At 49.8% G+C, this 19429-nt stretch overlaps 2 protein-coding genes across 2 annotated transcripts; one reads left to right on the top strand and one right to left on the bottom strand.

Annotated features, from left to right (window-relative positions):
* Positions 1-4045: 4045 nt before the first annotated feature.
* Positions 4046-4838, bottom strand: UCRPA7_3189 (putative epoxide hydrolase protein; the record flags this gene model as incomplete). Its single annotated transcript, XM_007915752.1, has 2 exons — positions 4046-4743; positions 4799-4838. 2 exons carry the CDS (start codon positions 4836-4838, stop codon positions 4046-4048), a joined length of 738 nt encoding a protein of 245 aa, XP_007913943.1.
* Positions 4839-8493: 3655 nt separating this feature from the next.
* Positions 8494-11164, top strand: UCRPA7_3188 (putative thermostable beta-glucosidase b protein; the record flags this gene model as incomplete). Its single annotated transcript, XM_007915751.1, has 4 exons — positions 8494-8547; positions 8606-8677; positions 8730-9750; positions 9801-11164. 4 exons carry the CDS (start codon positions 8494-8496, stop codon positions 11162-11164), a joined length of 2511 nt encoding a protein of 836 aa, XP_007913942.1.
* Between the last annotated feature and the right edge of the window lie 8265 nt (positions 11165-19429).

Raw genomic sequence — 19429 nt, 5'->3', positions numbered from 1 at the left:
GACGGGAATGGATCTGCAGATGCTATCGGCAAGTTATCCATTCCCACTCTCGTTGTCAGTTATGAGATGAAATAATCACTTTGTAAGTAAGCCAAGTCAGCCCAAGTTAAGTCAAGTCTTTCTGTTTACACCAAGGTCCGAGGATCGAAGCCGTAGAATGATCGAATTTAAATGAGAGAAGCGAGGCGTCAAACGCGGGATGGCCGACAGGGGTGGCGAGGTTTCTCATTCCGTGGGAGGCGAGGTTCGTTGCAGCAAAGAAGAAATTAAGGTAAGCCAAGTGGTTATTAGGGATTAGCAATGGTAAATTGCAAACGCCCCAGTTCTTGCCTAATGGAAGCCAATCCGTACAACGTGCATTCTATCTCGTTGGGCCTGCCACCTATAGCAGAGACTAGAAAGGGCCATTGATGTTGCTCATTGCCCAATTCTTCGCCATGGTACACGCACTATGCTAGAACTAGGCTAGCATCTCAAACGCCTGGCTGCTTTGTAGGAGGTTCAATCCAAGCCGAAGAGCCATTAAAGCGACAACCAGCTGCCACCCAGGCAAGCACACATTCCGAGATCGCCTGACCGATTCAGCAGACTCGAGGGAGGCGACCATTCCAGAATCTTGTGCCATTCGTACTCGGGGTTGAACCATAGAATAAGCCCCCATGCTTCTTAGATCGAATCATCATCTCTCCCTTTTCTTCATCATACGACGCTTTAAAGGATTCCTACTCCTCATCGGGACTGCAGAGCTCCATGTGCTGCAGTAGGGGACATAACTCAAAACACAACTCTGCATTGTCGCGGTTGCCTTCTTTAAACGGGTGAGTAGCTTTTAATTCATCGATTTCTTCATAGTAACCCGCTTCATAGTTTAGATCAGACAGTTGCGGTGATGGTAGGGAGGGGTATACGATCTGATCGTCCGGCAATGAAAGGTACTCCAGCTTGCGAAACTTCGCAAACGTATCGACTAAGGACTAGAGTCGCGGTTAGGATGGTTGATGGGAAGGAATAGCAAGGATGGGACTTGCCGATATTTGAGTTTCATCCAGCTCTCCCTCCAGAATCAAATATTGGATATTTGGTACCAGCATCAGCAGGATCTCTACATCATTCAGACACCAGCCACAGTCAGTCCACCGATATCTGAGCTCCAAGTCGTAATTGTCTCAGTATAGTGGATGCTGTCCTAGAAACGCTTCTTATAACGGTGGATGTAAGTCAGAAACTCGCTATAGTTTCTATTCCCCAGACACGCCTTGGCGACGGCGCGAACCGATGCGTAAGTGACTGAATACGGGATCGCGCAATACTCGGCAATCTCCAAGCAGGTTGCGAATTCGTCCTCGTGCCAAGTGACAAATGGGCTGTGAAGCTTTTACAGCAGGCGCAGGCGAGATGAAATATCATGTCTCGCTCGAGAAGGACCAGAAGTCTCCAAAGGTTAGTCATCTGTAGTCTCAGGAAGCGACGCCCCAAAATCCCGTGGAAGGCCTTGTTGACGAGACAGAGACATGCGGCAGACTCGGCGGGCAACACTTTTGCAATGCTGTAGATGATTTCAACTGGGAGAAACTTCACGGGAAACATCTCATGAGTTCGATCAGGAATACCTCATTGGGTCGCCGTGGAGTTGTTTATGTCGCGATATGGTTGTTTGTAGTTGTCGAGAAGTTTCCAGGGTTTGGCTCATAACATGGGAAACGACATCGAGGTCGCTGGAACCGTGAGATTGAGAAGAGCTCCCAACGATGCCGAGTAGCGCCGGGTTGATATTTCTGGGTACGACGAAAATGCGGAAGTGACGACTTTTGTGGAGGGAGGATGCTCGGGTATGCGGTTCTCGTCATGATTGAGAACTTCGACTGCAGGATCACTAGTCTTTACACGGACGTCATCGGGAGGCAGCTGCGCGTTCGACTTGATGGAGACGTGTTGTGGGGCGTCTGGCTCGGCCATCGCCTGCTCATTGCTCGTTGCTTGCTAGTCGTCTCTTGTCGCCGGGGAAGATATGTGGTAGATTTGATCGCGCTCTGTTTAGTTGGGTTGCGAGGAGGGATGCGTCGTAGATAGTAAGTAATCCGTGATGATATCTTCTTCAGTTCGGCCCGTCTCAGAGTTGTGCCGGAATGAGAGGGCACATGACGCGGTGAAATGATTTGGGAATCAGTCAGCAAGTTCGCGAGTGGTGGTGCCAGGAGATGATGGTAGGAAGATTTCTGTCGTGAAAAATGTGCTCCTTGAGAACGAAGCCATTTTGGCAGTTGCGAGGTTGGATGGAGCTTCCCTTTCAGGCAACGAGCTCAAGCAGCACTTGGCTTGTTTAGGAAGCCGCGATGCTATTCCATTCGCTCCTGGGCTTAGAAAAGGTTTACCTGCATCCGAAGACTGACGCACAACCTGCATGTCTTCTTGTTATCTTTGCCAAAAAAAGAAAAACAGAAGGTTAAAAAAAGAAGCTGACCTTTACCTTCCAAACAACCAAGCCTTTCATTGAAGCGCAACAACGGGCCACTCAACAATGAATACCAGACAAAATAATCAAAGCAATACCAAGCTTGAACTTTAACGCTGATTCTGGCAACTCCTCTCCTTGCTGTCATCTTTCTAGACTTTCAACTTTGTCTCAAGCTCCGTTCGAGGGAGGGCTCTTCATCCGCTGCAGCCACGCAAACGGGCAGTGCCTGCCGCCTTCCGCCTTTCAACCCTCACTCCAGTCGGTGCTGAAATAGGCGTGCAACCCACCAGTTTCATGGACAGCTTCTTTCATAATTCTGCGATTGCCATGTTCGGGAAAATTGAATCTGTTGAGTCTGACCACATCAGTCAGCTTCTAGCGGAAGCTACGAAGATATGTACAAGTGCAAAAGGGTGTGCAAGGGTAGTGGGAGTTGATAGAGTGATCCATTAAGGTCTAAGTATGCATACGGCTATACATAACGTGTCACGTTGAATTCACCTTACCCCTGGCCCCTACACTTACCTGAGCCCGTCAGGGGCTCCTTTTGGGTCATATATATAGCACTACGCTCACTCAGATCTCTTTTGTTACTCCTTAGACCTCAATGAATCACTCCATTCACTCCTACTAAGCTCGCACACCCTTTTGCGCTCGTCACATAACGCAAGGCGAGCCCCTGCCGAGGAGAATGGGATAGGTGAGTTTATCGTAATAGATAGATTGTTGTGATCTTTTTCAAGGCTGGCGAAGACTGGATTCGGATGAAAAGGGGGAGGCTCGGATATTAGACGAATGGCATCTTCACTGATTTTGTGACCCGCTGGATGCTCGATTCGTCTTATATACGCGCAAGCTAATCATGACAAAGCCAACGCCTCGAAATGGTAATTAGGCAGCCAGACAGCGAATTCTTACAAAGTAACCAATTTAAACAGCCCAGGTAGTCCAGCATGGAGAAGTGAAGATCATGGTATTGGTGCTGTAATTACTATAGCGTAATGCCGTGTCATGCCGGAATAGTTCACCTCAATATCAAGAGAAGATAGAGCGGACCTCTATTGTGTTTTTCTTTCCTGTAGGCCAGGACTATGCGGTACCAGCATTTCATCCAGGAAGCAGCCGACCGGGCCCTGCCATCCAAAATGCATACCGGGAAGCCACCTGGAATATGCCCACGGGTTCGCAGCCTGAAATTGAGGGTAGGAATCGATCTTTGTAGACCGCAAAGGTACTCTGGGGAGGCAGAGGAGGGATGAAAAGTAGCAAGAAAGGCCTGATAATGTCAAGAGTAACAGACGGGCGGGGATACGCACGGTGTACAGTACATCTCGTACATCTATACATATTCGCCAATCTTGACTGGCAAGGAATTGACACTCTTTAATAACTTCTGCGATTCTCGCTCTATGACGGATCTCAAGGCTACATAGCGCGGAGCTCCCTTCGTAGGTAGTATATAAGTGTGTAATATCAGTGTTATGTAGGTCCTTAAGATGCGAGCGCCGTAGATCGCCTACGGAGTGCTATATATAGTGCTATCGGTGCTGGAATAACCCTATCCGATTGTCACACTCTCACTGTCAATAACTACTCAGACGCCAATGTATTCACCACCGAGCTTGCAGCTCCATTTTTTGCAAACATCTTTTTCAAATCGGCCGCCAGGAGCTCTGGCCGTTCGTGCGCGGCAAAGTGTCCGCCGTCTGCGTGCGACGCCTCGTACACCACCGGGCCCAAGGTATGTCCCCACGTCCGAGGCGGGACGTGAATATCTCGTGGAAAGTACGACAACCCGAGCTTCACATCTGGAATATAGCCGGAAACAATCTGGTCAGACTGCTCTATCTTGACAGGGTGCTGAATCTCATAATAGATCCTGGAGCTTGCAGCGGGGCCTGCGCGGGAGAATTGGTAAACGGAGATCCAGGTTAGAATCTCGTCGTCCGTCCAGGGATAGCTGTCTGTCCAGTCATGCAGCTTTTCGTAGATCCAGGCGAGCAGAGCCACTGGGGAGTCAGCAAGAGCAAATCCTATGGTAGAAGGCTTGGTGGACTGGAGCAGGTTATAGCCGAAGCCCTCCTTGTCAAACCACGCCGTGCGCGCGATACCTTCCTTCTCGTCCTTGCTGTACGGGAGCAGGGCGTGTTTCAGCCATTGCACGGGTGTCTTGAGCAATTTGGGGGTCCTGGCTAGGACGAGATTGATGTGTGATGCGAGACAATGCTTGGGGTACCGATAGCCAATGGCGCGAGTGACCTTGAATCCCCAGTCCCCTCCCTGCGTGACTACACTCCGTCAGTACTTCGTGTTATGCGAGAGGAATCAAGATTCGACACAAACCGTATTGGTGGTAGCCAAGATTCAGCATCACGTTGTGCATTGCTTCGGCATATTGCAGTACGCCAAAGCCTGGTTTCGATGCACCTTCAGAGAAGCCAAAGTTGGGCAAAGACGGTGCCACGACGTGAAATGAGGGGCCACCATCATCAGGGGCTGTGAGGAGCGGGAGCAGCTTCTCGACCTCTAGAAAGCTTCCAGGCCCTTCAGACTCATCAGCGGGGAATTAACATGACAGGACGAGGTAGGCAGGTATGCATGCGTACGCACAGCCATGGACAAACAAGAGTGGAATGCTTGCTGGCGCAATGCTTTGCTGGTGCACAAAGTGGATGTCCATGTCACCAAAGCTCTCGATCGTGACTTTTGTAAGGTATTGGGGTAGCTTGTTCAGCCTGATTTCTTGTGCGCGCCAATCAAAGCCATCCGCCCAGTACTTGGCCAGCCGTTCTATATCGCCGAGTGGTGCGCCGTAGCCCCAGTCGTTGGAGAAATCAACTTCAGGGGGAAATGTTGCAGATTGAAGCTTGCTTTTAAGACTCGCAATTGCGTCATCCGAAACGGAGATGTTGTACGGCTGAATGTCAGGGGCCATATTGGTGAGTGTCGCCGAGGAACTTGTCTAAGTTCTCTTCCTTTCAATCAGTAGGTCGAACCTCATCAAGCTGTCTTGTCATTAGTCAATGGGATTGGCTATTAGAACGCGCAGCTTTATACCGGCAGATTGACAGCTATATGGCAAGGTAGACGTGGTAATAGAGTCAGAGAGTCTAAAGCATGTCAAAGTAAAGGGCGTTGGATCTTGCAGGGGGCTGACACTATGTGTGGGGCAAGATGTAGCGCGTCGGGTGTCTTAATCCTCCCACAAGGCGCGCGCACAGGTCAAAGCCTCACGGAATGACGCAAGTTCAGGGCACCAGGCATGTGGGGCACGGAATTCACCGATCATTCGGGCATGATATCCCGGGGACGACGGCAGCAAGGTACGGACCTTACTCTTGCTAGGGTATTGGAGTAGCTGGTCTAAGGGCTAGGCACTCCAGATGACACCGGTTTTCTTGACTGTTGTATATTGATCTAAACGTGCCGCTGCAGCCCTATTTTATCTACACCTAGACACACATACACACCTACGACCTTCAACAGCCTACTTTAAATATAATCACTTTGAATTCTAATTTTGTATTCTTAGACTTAAAGCTTGTGTGGAGAATAAGGATGTTTTACAAGATTCACGATTTAGCCACTATTATAGTTTTAAGATAGTGTCATAAAATAGTCTAGTTCTATATAAATTATCGTATCAGTATTTAGTTGTCGTTAGATTCGCATAGTATAACGTTAAGATATTATTCTAGCCTTTACTAGTATAAGAATATTGTAAGTAGAGAGCACTATATAAAGTAAGACAAGAGAAGGTTATTATTTAATTTATTATTTTAATAATTATGCTTTAATTTTTAATATTTATTAATAATTATTTATTTGATTAATTTAGCTACCGCCGCGCCGTCTGCTAGACCTTAGAGCCTATGCACCTCGGCTCCTACCCTTTCCCCTGCCATTTCCTCAGTGTCCGCAGTCTCGAGCGTTTACTTTACTAACCGGAGAGCTTCTATTACGGTTTCGTGAGAGGTCTTGAGCTTCTCGAGATAAGTATTGTCGGCTTCGTCAGCTTCTCCAGCAACAGCATCGAGGATACGCTTCCGCTTCAGCCTGTTTACTTCCTCTTGTCGAAGCGCAGCTGCAAGATTCTGCTCGAGCTGTTGATAGCTACGACTACTGTTGTATGAGGCAGACGACGACGGTGGCGAGCACTTGACCAGCTCTAGCGCTGTCTAAGCCGCTGTAGTGTCACGGCTCGCTCTTTCGAGCTCGCCCTAGCGCTCGGTGACGATAGCGGCGAGATGGTGGGTGCATTAATCCAGCACTTGCTGCAATTTGTGGGCGACTTTGTCAAGTACATCTCGAAGCTGCTATGCAATTAGCGCATGGGTGGTGTCTCTCAACGGACATGTATTAGGTACTTACCTCTTGTGGTAAGTGAGTACTCGTCTGGGGTGGGCAGAGAAGCGCCCAAGTCCGTGGTAATTCTCATGGATGACACTCGGCATTTCTTGCAGCCGGAGCACGCGGCGCGGGACTCTTGACGAGGGGGGTGCCTGCAGAAGCTTGGGGGTCTGGCTCGGTTGGGGTGTGGACCTCAGGTTCCTCCTTTTCATTCGGAAACGAGGGCGACGGCGACAGTGTTTGCGAGGGGGGTGAAGATGGGAGAACAGGAGAATGCAGCACGGTAGTCGTCGAATCGGTTTTGGCGACTTCTGGAGGGGACAGATGAATTGGTATCATGATTGTTGGTGTTTGTTTTGAGATTGTAGAACACCTGAGGTGCAGGCAGGTGGCCCCCACACCCGAGATCTTATCTTATTTTGAAGTTGAGGCCTGTCTAGGTTAAAATCTTCAGATTCGCTTCCGATCGATGCCAACTTGAACAGTCGTTGTTTCTGACAGCCTTGCCCATGACATATCCACAGTCTTTCTTCTCGCAATTGCATGCATTCCTATTTTTGGTGCCGAATGGAGTCTAGCCCTTTGCCATTGGGGTTGCCAAGTATCGTGAGGGAAGTTTCACCCTTAGTTGACTTTGATCGTATATAAATAAATTGGCGGAGATAATTGCAATTTTGTGATGGCGTTTGTGGTCGTCTTACCCGGCCATGTGGGGGTAAGGTAGTCTGTTTTCAAGAGCTAAGAAGATCTTCTGCTATGTTATGTTATGCCTGCAATAAAGACTTCGAAGACCAGCTGAGCCGCGGTCCTGAAGTGGCTGATTAATCAAATGAAGATGCCGCGTCTGGATACCGCATGAGTCAAGCAGCCGGGATTAAACATGATGGTTGAATCATGTGAGACATGAAACAGAAAGAGAAACAGAAACAGGGCGCCTCCTCACGACGGTAGTGTAAGTGAGTGCAGGCAGGTGTTTGGCGCCCCGCGGGGTCCCCGATGCCCCACTTATGCCGGATTCCGGCAACACCCCGATGGCTGCTCGGAGGGACGGCCGGCGTCTGCTGATAGGCCATCGGGGCCAACCATGCTGTGTATTCGGGCAGTGGGTTGTTATCATACTATCTGACACCTGATACCAATACTGCAGGTGCCCAGGTGGCTCAAGAAACAAGCGCAGGCTTGGCTTAGACTACGGTACTCTCAATTAGCAGTCGCAGACAAGATCGTGTACTAACTAGTGTCCGACACCGGCTATTCTTCGGCACATCAATGCATATGGCCGCTCTCATTCATCCGCTTGGCTAATCCTCGGTTGCGCTAACATCCACCCTATATATCACGCGCGCCTTAGCGGCCACCCCCGTAAACAGGCAATATTTGCCTGTTAGCGGACCCAAAAGCGTCCTGACCTCTCGGCTCTTTGGTGGGAGAAGCCTGATATACATGCTCTTGAGAGGGAGTTACAGACTTGCCTAGTAGTAACTAGTAGACTCTTGCAGAATGTTTAGTCTGCGGCCTATCCGTATCTGAGACGTAATTAACGGCAAAAGTATACTCGTCTCCCCACACTGCGTACCCACAGAGAGCCAGCAGCACCTACATAAGGGAGGTAATCCAAGCAATGGCGGCTCTGAACTTGGCCAGCGCTCGTCCCTGATCTTGCATTGCCTTCTGCTCCAGGATTAGAGATGTCTTCGACCGATATCAACGCTGTTCTCTCCAAGCTCACGCTAGAGGAGAAGGTGGCTAACCCCCCAATACCCGAGAGGGAACGCTTGTTTTCACTAACGTTATCTCCAGATCTCTCTTTTGGCCGGTGCCAACTTCTGGGAGACCGTCTCGATCCCGGAGAAGGGCGTCCCTGCTGTCAAGGTTTGCAGATGAGTTGCCATCCTGCGAAAACCACCTAGACTGACAGTCCCAGGTCTCGGATGGCCCCAATGGTGCTCGTGGCGAGACCTTTAATGGCGGCGTCACCGCTGCTTGCTTTCCTGCCGGGACCAGCATCGCCTCTACCTTTGACGTCGACCTAGCTAGGCGCATCGGTGTTGCCCTTGGCGAAGAGACTCGCACCAAGGGCGCCCGCTGCTTGCTTGGCCCTACCATCTGCATACACCGTCATCCCCTCGGCGGCCGTAACTTCGAGTCGTTTTCAGAGGACCCCTTCTTGACTGGTACGCTGGCCACCCAGTATGTCAACGGTGTAGAATCCACTGGCGTCTCGGCCACGGTCAAGCACTTTGCGGGCAATGAGCAGGAAACCGAGCGTCTTAGCGTCAAGGAGACTATCAGTGAACGTGCCTTGCGCGAAATCTACCTGAGACCTTTTGAATTAGCCATCAAAAACGGCAAGCCTGGCGCTGTTATGACAGCCTACAACATTGTGAACGGCGACCATTGCGACTCTAATTCGTTCCTGCTGAATCAGGTCCTGCGCGGGGAATGGGGTTGGGACGGCCTCCTTATGAGTGACTGGGGTGGTGTCAACTCAACTGTCGAGTCCATCAAAACCGGCCTAGATCTAGAGATGCCTGGCCCCACTAGGTGGAGGAAGGTCGACGAGGTCGTTGCCGCTGTCAAAGCTGGTAAGATCTCTGAGGAGACTATTAATCAGCGGGCCATGCGCATCTTGCGCTTCCTTGAGCGCCAGAAATGCTTTACGGACCCCAGCATTCCCAAAGAGCAGGCTGTGAACAAGCCCGAGCACCAGGCCCTTATTAGAGAGGTTGGCTCCAAGGGTATCGTTCTCCTTAAGAACGACGGCATCTTGCCACTGACGAAGGAAAAATTAAGGAACAAGAAGGTCGCCCTCCTCGGGTACGCCAAGCAGGCCCTTTTGCACGGCGGTGGCAGCGCCTCTGTCAATCCTCACTACAAAGTCTCCCCGTGGGATGCCCTTCATGAGGCCTTCAAGGGCGAGAATGTCGAGTTCGCTTTTGCCAAGGGTGGGTTCAAACATTTCCCCGCCGACGAGCGCAAGTCTAATGTTTCACAGGAGCGGAGACTGAACGCCAGCTTCCTGTTCTCAGTGAAAACGTTGTCAGTCTCAATGGCGAGCCCGGATTCACCTTCACTCTCCACGAACCCGGCAATCCAGAGCCCTACGAGACAGTTGGGCTCATCAAGGACGCCAATGTCGATTTACTGACCCACAGCATTCCTCCGAATATGGACGTCAAGCTCTCTGGAATCTACACCGCACCAGAAACTGCCAAGTTCTATACCACACTCTCCGGTCTAGGGCCCTCGCAGCTCCTTATTGACGGTAGGATCGTCTTCGAGCAGAAAGAAAATTGTTCCGACTCGATGGGCTTCATCCTAGGTGGTGTCGTAGTTCCACGCTTGGACATCTCCCTGGAGGCCGGTAAGCAGTACAAGATCGAAGTCATTAGTCAGCCGCCAATGCCTATCGAGGGTGTGGACCTGGGTATTCTTGAAGGCAAAGTGGGAGTGCGCCTGGGCTGGGTGTCCGGCCCCAAGCACGACATTGACTACCTGACAGATGCTCTTGACGCTGCAAAGGCTGCCGACTACGCAATCATCTTCACCGGTCATGAGCCATCATGGGAGACGGAAGGCCAAGACCAAGCCAGCTTCAATCTCCCGAAGGAGGGAAGCCAGGATCGCCTCGTCGCAAGTGTCGCTGACATCAATCCCAACACCATTGTGGTCAACTCGACCGGCGTTGCCGTCGCCATGCCCTGGTTAGACCAAGTCAAGGCCGTTCTGCAGACATGGTTCCCTGGCCAGGAGGCCGGCAACGCCATCACCGACGTACTTACGGGTACACAGAACCCCGAAGGCCACCTAACCTGCACCTTCCCGAAGCGTCTCGAGGACTGTCCGGCCCATGGCAACTTTCCAGGGACTTATGAGGGCCGCCAGCTGACCGTGAAGTACGAGGAGGGCGTCTTCATCGGCTACCGCCACTTTGACCGCCTGCCGGCCGATAAGGTCAGCTTCCCCTTCGGCTTCGGCCTGTCCTATACCACCTTTGGCTTCTCAGACCTCTCCGTCCATGAGGCCGGAGCAGACGGCGAGTATGTAGCCTCCGTCAACGTGTCCAACACGGGCGGCGTCAAGGGCGCAATCGCCGTGCAGCTCTACGTCGGCAGCACTAAGAGACAGCCGGAGAATCCTGTCAAAGCCCTTGTCAGCTTCAAGAAGGTCACCCTCGAGCCTGGCGCGTCGGTCACTGCTGAGCTGCCTGTCCGCGCGCGCGACTTTGCATTCTGGAGCGAGAAGGACTCGCGGTGGTTCGTCGATGAAGGAGAGTACAACTTCAGCATTGGCAAGAATGCTGCAGAGCTGGTGGCGAGCCAGACGGTCAAAATCGGTGCGCAGACTTGGGCGCCTTAGAACTGATTGTAGCGACCCTACTACGTTCGGCAACATAGTACTTTTCACGAGTCCGGGCAGCTCGCGTGGGTACAAAGACAAGATGAACGGGTATGAAGAAAGCGGTACCAGATACCTTTGGACTACATAGTACTCACCTGCCACATTGGGTGCCAAGAAGCAGGAATCTGAAGCGTGACAGCCAAGGCTTCTTACCTTGAAGAAGCCCTTGTTGTATAATGTCGGTCAATCATATCCATCCGGAGCTGTGGCTTCCCGCAGGCATATATATATTAGACTGGCGAAATTCTAGAATGAAGCACTTAGTTAGCATCTACTGGTAACAAAAGGAGACTAGCCGTTTATAAACCAGGATTTTAACTACGTCTTATAATGAGATTTAATTAGGTCCCCCCTCTAAATCAAAGTGTATTTCAGCGTCAAATTCAAGGAAGTTCAAGGCTCTTTCGAGGATGTGATGGTAAGAAGGCTGTCAGCAATCTATCGGAAAGGAGGATTGGAGACGATAATGGGATTCTCAGAACATTCGTCGAATGTTTATTCATCGGGATGAATGAAAAGCCTGGAGAAAGTGCAATAGTGAAACTAGCGATGCGAGGTATTTATTGACGTGTTCTTTAGTCGAATCAGATTAGTATACATATCATGTGTTGTAAGACGGTGACACTTAGAGAACATTGTCCATTATTACAGTAATTGACATATAACGTTGATTTAGAACTACGAGATATTGTTGGGTATAGCTCTTGGCTCAGTGTATATAGAAAAGCGATGTCCTTCATATCTCCGCCTCAAATTGGTGAACCCTTGCATTCTGTGTCCAACGTCTCAGCGTCTTCCCCCAGAGCCATATAGGCAGAGCAAAGACCACAGGACCGGCTGTCAGCGCCAATTGGACCATGACCGGCGTGAGAATGCCCTGCGAGTCACCTAGAGATGTTACCCAGTAGCTCATGGCAAAACCACACGTGTTTTTTAGGACTGTTGCAACAACCATGATCTCTCCAGCAATAGGCTTATAGCTGTCAACTGCATAGGCAATGGCGATGGTCGGAACACTCGTTACGCAGACACCCGTCAGCCCGTAACCCACAACCAGCAACACCGGCCACGGCCAAGAGTACTTTTCGGCACACCCTCCAACAACCATGCCAATGACGGACAGGATAGAGTACGGTAGCATGGTAGGCAGACGCATCTCCGTTTCACGGACTCCGTCGTTGCGAATGGTCGACCTGTGGGCAAGCCAATCCGATAGACGCCCCGCCGTGAGGAGACCAAAGAGACCACCGGCAACGAAGGCGAAGTTGGCGAAACCAACTGCGGAGACGCTGAAATTATATGGAGGAGCACTGAGAACCGAGGACTCCGTGAGATTCCAGAGGAGAAGGAGGTTTGCGGGACCCGCAACACAGAGTCCGGCCCAGAAGATGATTGGATAAACGAAAATTCGGAAAGGCAAGAGGACGTCTCTCAGAACAAAGCTCTTCCATCGGGGATCCGGCTTACAGACCAACTTGAACTGCTCCCTACATGGACGACCTTGACCAATGGGGACACTTGGTACCTGCTCTTCCGTATCAGGTCGCTCGTCGTGGGCGCTTGGTGACTTATCTTCCAAATGCGGCGTGTACAATGCTGCGCCTACGATAGCAGAGCTAGCGCGACGAAATTTGGTCTCTGGAAAGAAAAGAATTAGAGTAATGAGATTGAAAACTGTAAGTCCCAGCGACAGCCAGAAAAAGCTTCGCCAGCCGTGACTGAAAAGCGATCAGAGGTTAGTTACCGATTTCTTGCAAGTCGAGCGTCCATTGAAGTCAGCTAGACGCTTTGAATTGAAGCACTTACGCTGAGGCTATGTTTCCAGAAATAATGGGACCGATAAACAACCCAAAGAAGTAAACAGTGCTTTCAAATGTTATTCTTTATTTTCTCGAGCGAGGGAGACCCGAAGATCTCACGGGATTTGGAGATCAGGCATTTCAACTTACAAGTATACGCCCATCCAGACACCTCTCTCGTGCAAGAAGAAGATGTCGGCAATAACCTGGACCATGAGAGTTTCGCTTGTAGCGGTTGCAAGCCCATTCAAAACACGTGCGGCCAGCAAGCTGCCATAGCTCTGAGCTAAAGCCTCCCAGATGCAGGACGCGATGCAGAGCAAGCCCAGAGAGATGCTCGCGAATCGCCGGCCAAAAATATTAGAGATGGGAACGATGATTAAATTTGCGTATCCGAGAGCAAGTACACAGGCACCAGTGAGAAGATTGAGTTGGGTTTGCGATAAGTTGAGGTCAGCGCCGAGGAGTGGAAACATGGGGGCCATAGAAAGAGCTGATGCGACGACTACGAAGCAGTAAATAGCCTGAACAACGAGAGCAAGATCTGATGCACTGTAGTTAGCCAGAATCTCTCTCTTCCTGAGGAGACGTTTGAGCCCTGTTTGACGCACATTTCCATGGTAGAGCCCAATTTAAGGGGTCATGAGGGTCTGCGGAAGGATGAGGTATAAGTCTAGAGTATGTGCTCGGTCAGGGCGGTCGCGCGCAGCTATTGGCAACAGAGATAAGAGTAAGGGGCTTACACCTCATGGCTTTTTGGCCCGTGGACGAACTGTACCCCTTTCACATCTCGCATAATCTCCGTTCCGGGAATATGCTCGACATGGAGCTCGTCAAATGCAATTTCGTCGGTATTCATCTTTGCTTGGGTCTCTGGCTGATGAGCATCTGGGGTTCGAGCATAGAATGGGCGGGAAGCACAATGAGCAGCCCGTTGAGAAGGGGATATTATAGTGAAACGCAATCAAATAGCTCTTGGAGCTGCCGGAGTTGATGCGGGACTAGCATCGCCCGCGAGTGCGGGGACGGATTCCGGGGAACCAAGCAACTGAAATGAGAGCCCCGCGCAGTCCCAAGAAACATAGATTTTGCGGATCACTAATTAGTTGAGGTAAGGAATCGATAGATTGTTCTCCGGGATTTCCCCGCAGTACTATGGACTCCTCCACCGGTCCCATGAGTGCGGTCTGCCCCTCCCCCGGCTCGTTACCCCGGCCATCATTTAGCGGAACACCATCCAGATTCTTCGGGGTACCGCCGGCAGGCTTCCGAGAAAAAGTAAATAGTTATGAGACACCCCGCTGCTTTGTTCAATTGAGCTGGTGTCTGGAACATGACTGATAGAACACAGAAAATAACTTCTAAAACGGGCCAGTGAAGCAGCCCCGGAAGACGCGGAGAAAACCACGTTATCAGCCCCAGGTCGTTAAATCAGGTCAAACAACGACTAGGGACTGCCAGGCGATCGGGAGCAGTAATTACAGGATGGGTGACATCCCTGCCGCCCAGACATGTCTCTGGGTGGACAAGCCGGGGAGAGGTGCCAATGTTTTTCTCAAGCACGGGGAACCTATTCCTACGCCCGCAGACGATCAGGTCCTTGTCAAAATTGAATGTAGTGGCCTGTGGTACGTGATTATATCTCCTTCTTGGCAGAATAGTTAGCCCAAATATCTCAGTCGTTCTGACCTGCTGAAGTCATTCCGATATTTACAACATCGACGGTTCTCATCCAATGGACGTCCATGTCCCCGGCCACGAAGGAATCGGAAATGTAGTCCAGCTCGGATCTCGAGTCGCCGAGCTGCACAGCTCCCTGTGTCTCGGCCAGCGTGTCGGCATAAAATGGATTTACGAAACCTGCGGCGAATGCGAGATCTGCGATCGCGACCCTACCGCCTGTCCAGAGCAGCACAACTCGGGGCGTGACCGACCCGGCACGCTTCAGCAATTCATCGCGGTCCCAGTTCGCCATGCCACGCCCATCCCGGACGGCGTACCAAGCGAGGTGGCGGCGCCGCTTCTTTGCGGTGAGTTTTGATGAGAACAAAATCCATTCCGAGGCCGTATGGGCGCCTGCCTGCCGTGCCATCTATCAAAGCACAACCAAAAGCCAGGATATTGGCGTGCTTCGTGAGATAGAATGCTGGCTAAATGACTTATTTGCTGTGCAGCGGGCTTGACCATGTACTCGGCCATCGGAAAATCACGGACGAGACAAGGTGATTGGATTGTGATCCAAGGTGCTGGTGGAGGGTTAGGACATATGTATTGTGTTCAGTCTCCGTCTCCTTTCTCCGAAAGTAAATCTGATCACCTGCGCACAGAGGAGTTCAGCTTGCCGCCCGGCGGGGTCTAAAAGTCATTGCGATAGATGAGTATGGCTTGGCATTCCATTCTCAACATTCCGATTGTCACGGACAGCTCATACGTATGCAGGGCCACCAAGCAAGATTTATGTTGTTCGTTGGGAGCATCAGCTTTCATCGATCTCCGCGAACGAGACATGGGAAATACAGTCCTCGAACTAACATCCTCTCTTGGGGCGCATGCAGTGATCAATTGTGCTGGGTCGGAAATCAGCTATAGTCAAGCCATAAAGCTCCTAAGGCGAGGCGGCACTCTGGTTTGTGTAGGACTGCCGAGCAATAAGGCATACTGCTTGCCCATCAATCCGATGGAAATGGTTGTGCGTGGCTTGCACGTCGTCGGATCGTCGGTCGGTACAGAAGAGGAGATGCAGGAGCTTCTTCAACTTGCTAAGAACGGCGAAGTTGTGCCACGAGTGGATGTTCTACCACTCGAACGATACCGAGAGGCTATTCAAATGGTCAAGACATCTAGAGCATCGGGAAAAGTCGTCCTAGAAATGCCTTGATATACAAGTTTGGGTAAAAAGTCCATAAAGGGTTTGCTTGTTGTGTCTGGCCGTGATCTGTTGACTGGAAAAGCTTATTCTGCGATCTATGATGTCGCTACGTTTAGGTTTGGTAAGAGCTCTATTGGGCAGTGTAACCAGCATCAACTCCCAGAGATGTGCCCGTAACGTAGCTGTTTAGTTGTGAAGCCAGATAGACAATTGAATCGCCAATTTCCTTGGCCTTCACGAGGCGCTGAAGCGAAACTAAGCGAATCGCCTCCGTCAAATACCCATTGTTGTTTTCCTCTTCTAGCAACACATGAACCATCTGGGTGTTAACACCACTGAGTATAATTGGCTATGAATAACCAGCTAAGTGGGAAGAAAATTTGGACCTACCCTGGACAGATCGTGTTGATACGTATGCCGGATGGCCCATAGGCGATTGCATCCGCTTTCGAAAGTCTCTCCACACCTTTTCGATGTTAGCGCCAAATATTTTTGAGCGAGATTATTGCCATTACCATGTTTTGCTACCACATATGCTGTATTAAAGTCTATTCACCGATGATACATTGATAAACACACCCCTGCCGCGGCGGGGCCTGTTGTTTTCTTGCTTTAGCATTGCTATCACCTCTGCTCTGTAGCACCTCCAGACACCATAGAGATTAGTTTCAATAGTTCTGTTGAAAATTTCTTCGTCTATTTCGTGTGTCTTCTTTGCAGATTCTTCTATCCCTGCATTATTAAAAGCAATGTCCAATCGACCCCCACCAAATTCGACTGCTTCTTTAATATCAGACTCAACTTGTTCTGCATTTCGAACATCCATTTGGATTGCGAGTACTTGTCCATAAGGATACTCTTCTTTGAGCGTTTCAATCGACCTTGTTAGTGATGTTGGGTTGATGTCGGCCAGAGCAAGTCACTGGACGCCATGTTTGGCAAAAGATAACGCCGTCTCTTGCTCAATTCCTGGAACATCATGTCAATCCTGTTTTTTCCAAGAAAGTAAAATGTGCCTATTTTGGGTGAAGGGGTTGTACTTCGTACCTGCAACTGCACCAGTGATGAAAGCGGTTCCACTCAAAAGAAACTTCATGGCTGGAGAGACTTGATTGTCTCGCACAGCTTAACGAATAGAGTATGGCGTGAATTTGGTTAAGTGTCCTCGCCGATCAGCACATGCCAAACGGACGATTCAGTAACGTGACGGCCGGCCGGCAAATAAACTTCAGCCTCAAGGCAAGCAATCCCCTTTCAGATTTTCCTTTCAGGGTGCTATACGTACAAAGGGTTTTGACACCTTTTATAAGCCCTATTCATTTATTTCTGAGCGATGGCTTGACGATCCACGATTCGCAAATGATAAAAAGGAGTCGCTGCAGCCATTTGCTTTTGGCCCTAAAAACTGCAATGGGAAGGAGTAAATTCAACCCTGGTATGTAGAGACGATCGAGTGCTTACGATGGTGATTCATAGCATAGCTTTGGCCGAGATTAGACTGATCATCTCCAAAATGATATGAAATTTCGATCTGAAGCTGGCTAAAGAGAGCAAGAACTGGATCGATGATGTCAAGATATGCCTTGCCTTCGAGGAAGAACCGCTCAAAGTTTATCTAAAGCCTAGGAATGTTAATATCTGGAATGACCTAAAGCTCAGCAAGGCCAAGATGAGAATATCTCGGCGGCGGGAGTGCGCTCTTTTTACGGAGTGTGAAACGGAAGACGTAGATCGTTCAAGAATACGTGTTGTCTTTGAGATCTTGATGGTACTTTGACAATTCTGGGTAGACAATAAGAATACATTTTCTGGTATTTATTCAACTTGTGCTGGATTGACCCCAAAACTAGATACAGCATTCAATAGCTTGAAGATGAATCTTCAAGTTTAGATTCTTCGCGCATTCTTAGCTTCTATCTAGTGGACTGCTCCGTCGACAGGGCAGAATGCAAGAACAGGAGCAGAAAGGGATATCACGAACTGCACGCCTTCAGACCAACTAGACTTGGTATTAAAGCTTGGTCAGACGGCCCTGGAAGGCCGCAGGTCATCTGTTGCCATTGCAAACGAAACAATAGTGCATATAAGAAATTCAGCCAAGCTGAGCACGGCTTGAGCAATATTATTAGCTGATGCTACGCATCTCAACATTGAATCAGGACTTACTGCCAAAAATTTATGTGCTGATAACCAACCGTTTTCCGACCGTGACCATCTTGAAATCCCACGAAGATTGGGCAAAGTAGAATAGGAAAGTGATCCAGCCTTGAGCTTCATATTCAGGGCCAACATCAAGAATAATAGAATAGTAGCATAGCACACAAGCACAACACCACCGCCCGAGGATACTGCAGGGATGCACATCCAGGAGAGCCAGTTAGAAATGCCGGTGAAGTAGCTCTAGATACTTAGTTTAGTAACGCTCAGCGGAAGAGTGGTGTTCAATAGTACAAACCGCCACTTTATCGATGCCAGAAGGGGCTATAACAGACGTCCAATGATATTAGCCACCAGTCGTCAGATATGCCGATATCAGTTCACAAATGCTTAAAGAATGCAAACATAGATAGACGTAACCAACAGAAAGCCCTAAATAGCATTTGCCGGATCGTAGGGAACAGAAATAGTCAAGGTTCCGCCCAGAGTCGACCAAGCACTCAATACGGTGTACCCTGCTGAGAAAATGCCCCACCAACTCAAATCCTTCTTCATCGTGGTCTGGTAAAGAGAAGGGCCGGCCTCTTCGCGCAAGGAAGGGTTGGGTACGCCCTTCTCTTGACAACCTTTGGCTACTGTCAACATCAAGTGGACCTGCCAACTATGAACAGATCTCACTGTCATCCGCTATATTCCCAAATTTCCGGGCTCTTCTTGCTTGACAGTCATGATGATGGCTGTATTCTTGAAATCGCCTTTGGTGATTGATAGTTGAAAACGATCAGAGTCGGCGAGGGAACTAGATCCGAGTATCCTGAAATTTAAGATCTAGATGGTCTCAGTTGGCTTTCGACTTGGAGTTTCATCGTGATTTTGTCATATCAATATAGTCAATTTCCATTGCGTTACCCATGGTCCTGGTGCCCAACGGCATGATAAGGGTAACAAGGGGCTGGTTGGTTAGTGCCACAGGTGGATCCGTGGTTGCGAGCTTAGCCCCAGCTTCTACACGCTGGCGACGATAAGTCAGAATCTACACCGGATTCCGGTATCAGTGGAGCCTCCAACGAGCCCCAGACTTTCGTCTCAGTGTAGTCCTGGCAATTTGGAAATGAGTCTGAACCTGCTGATAGAAATAAGTCGTAGGCTAGGCACAATGCCGTATCACAATAATATCACGGCAGTTTTTATCTCGAGCTGGATTAGGTCCATTCAGTAATTGAGTCTAAATTCCTTGGTATTTAATGATATGTCTAGGCTTACGACGCTCACGAGGATCCTGCAAATTGATTGATTCTGGGTAGCTAAGTTCGGGGATTGTCGCAAAATTCTTTATTGACAATTGCATACCATGGGAAGAGACACAGGATATGGGCCTGATATACCAAATTGTCCTGC

This window comes from Phaeoacremonium minimum (genome assembly GCF_000392275.1).
Source record: "Phaeoacremonium minimum UCRPA7 unplaced genomic scaffold PA7_03_scaffold_255, whole genome shotgun sequence".
In the NCBI taxonomy this organism is placed as follows: Eukaryota; Fungi; Ascomycota; class Sordariomycetes; order Togniniales; family Togniniaceae; genus Phaeoacremonium; species Phaeoacremonium minimum.
The sequence above is the reverse complement of the archived record's forward strand: the minus strand, read 5'-3'. Positions and strand labels throughout refer to the sequence as shown.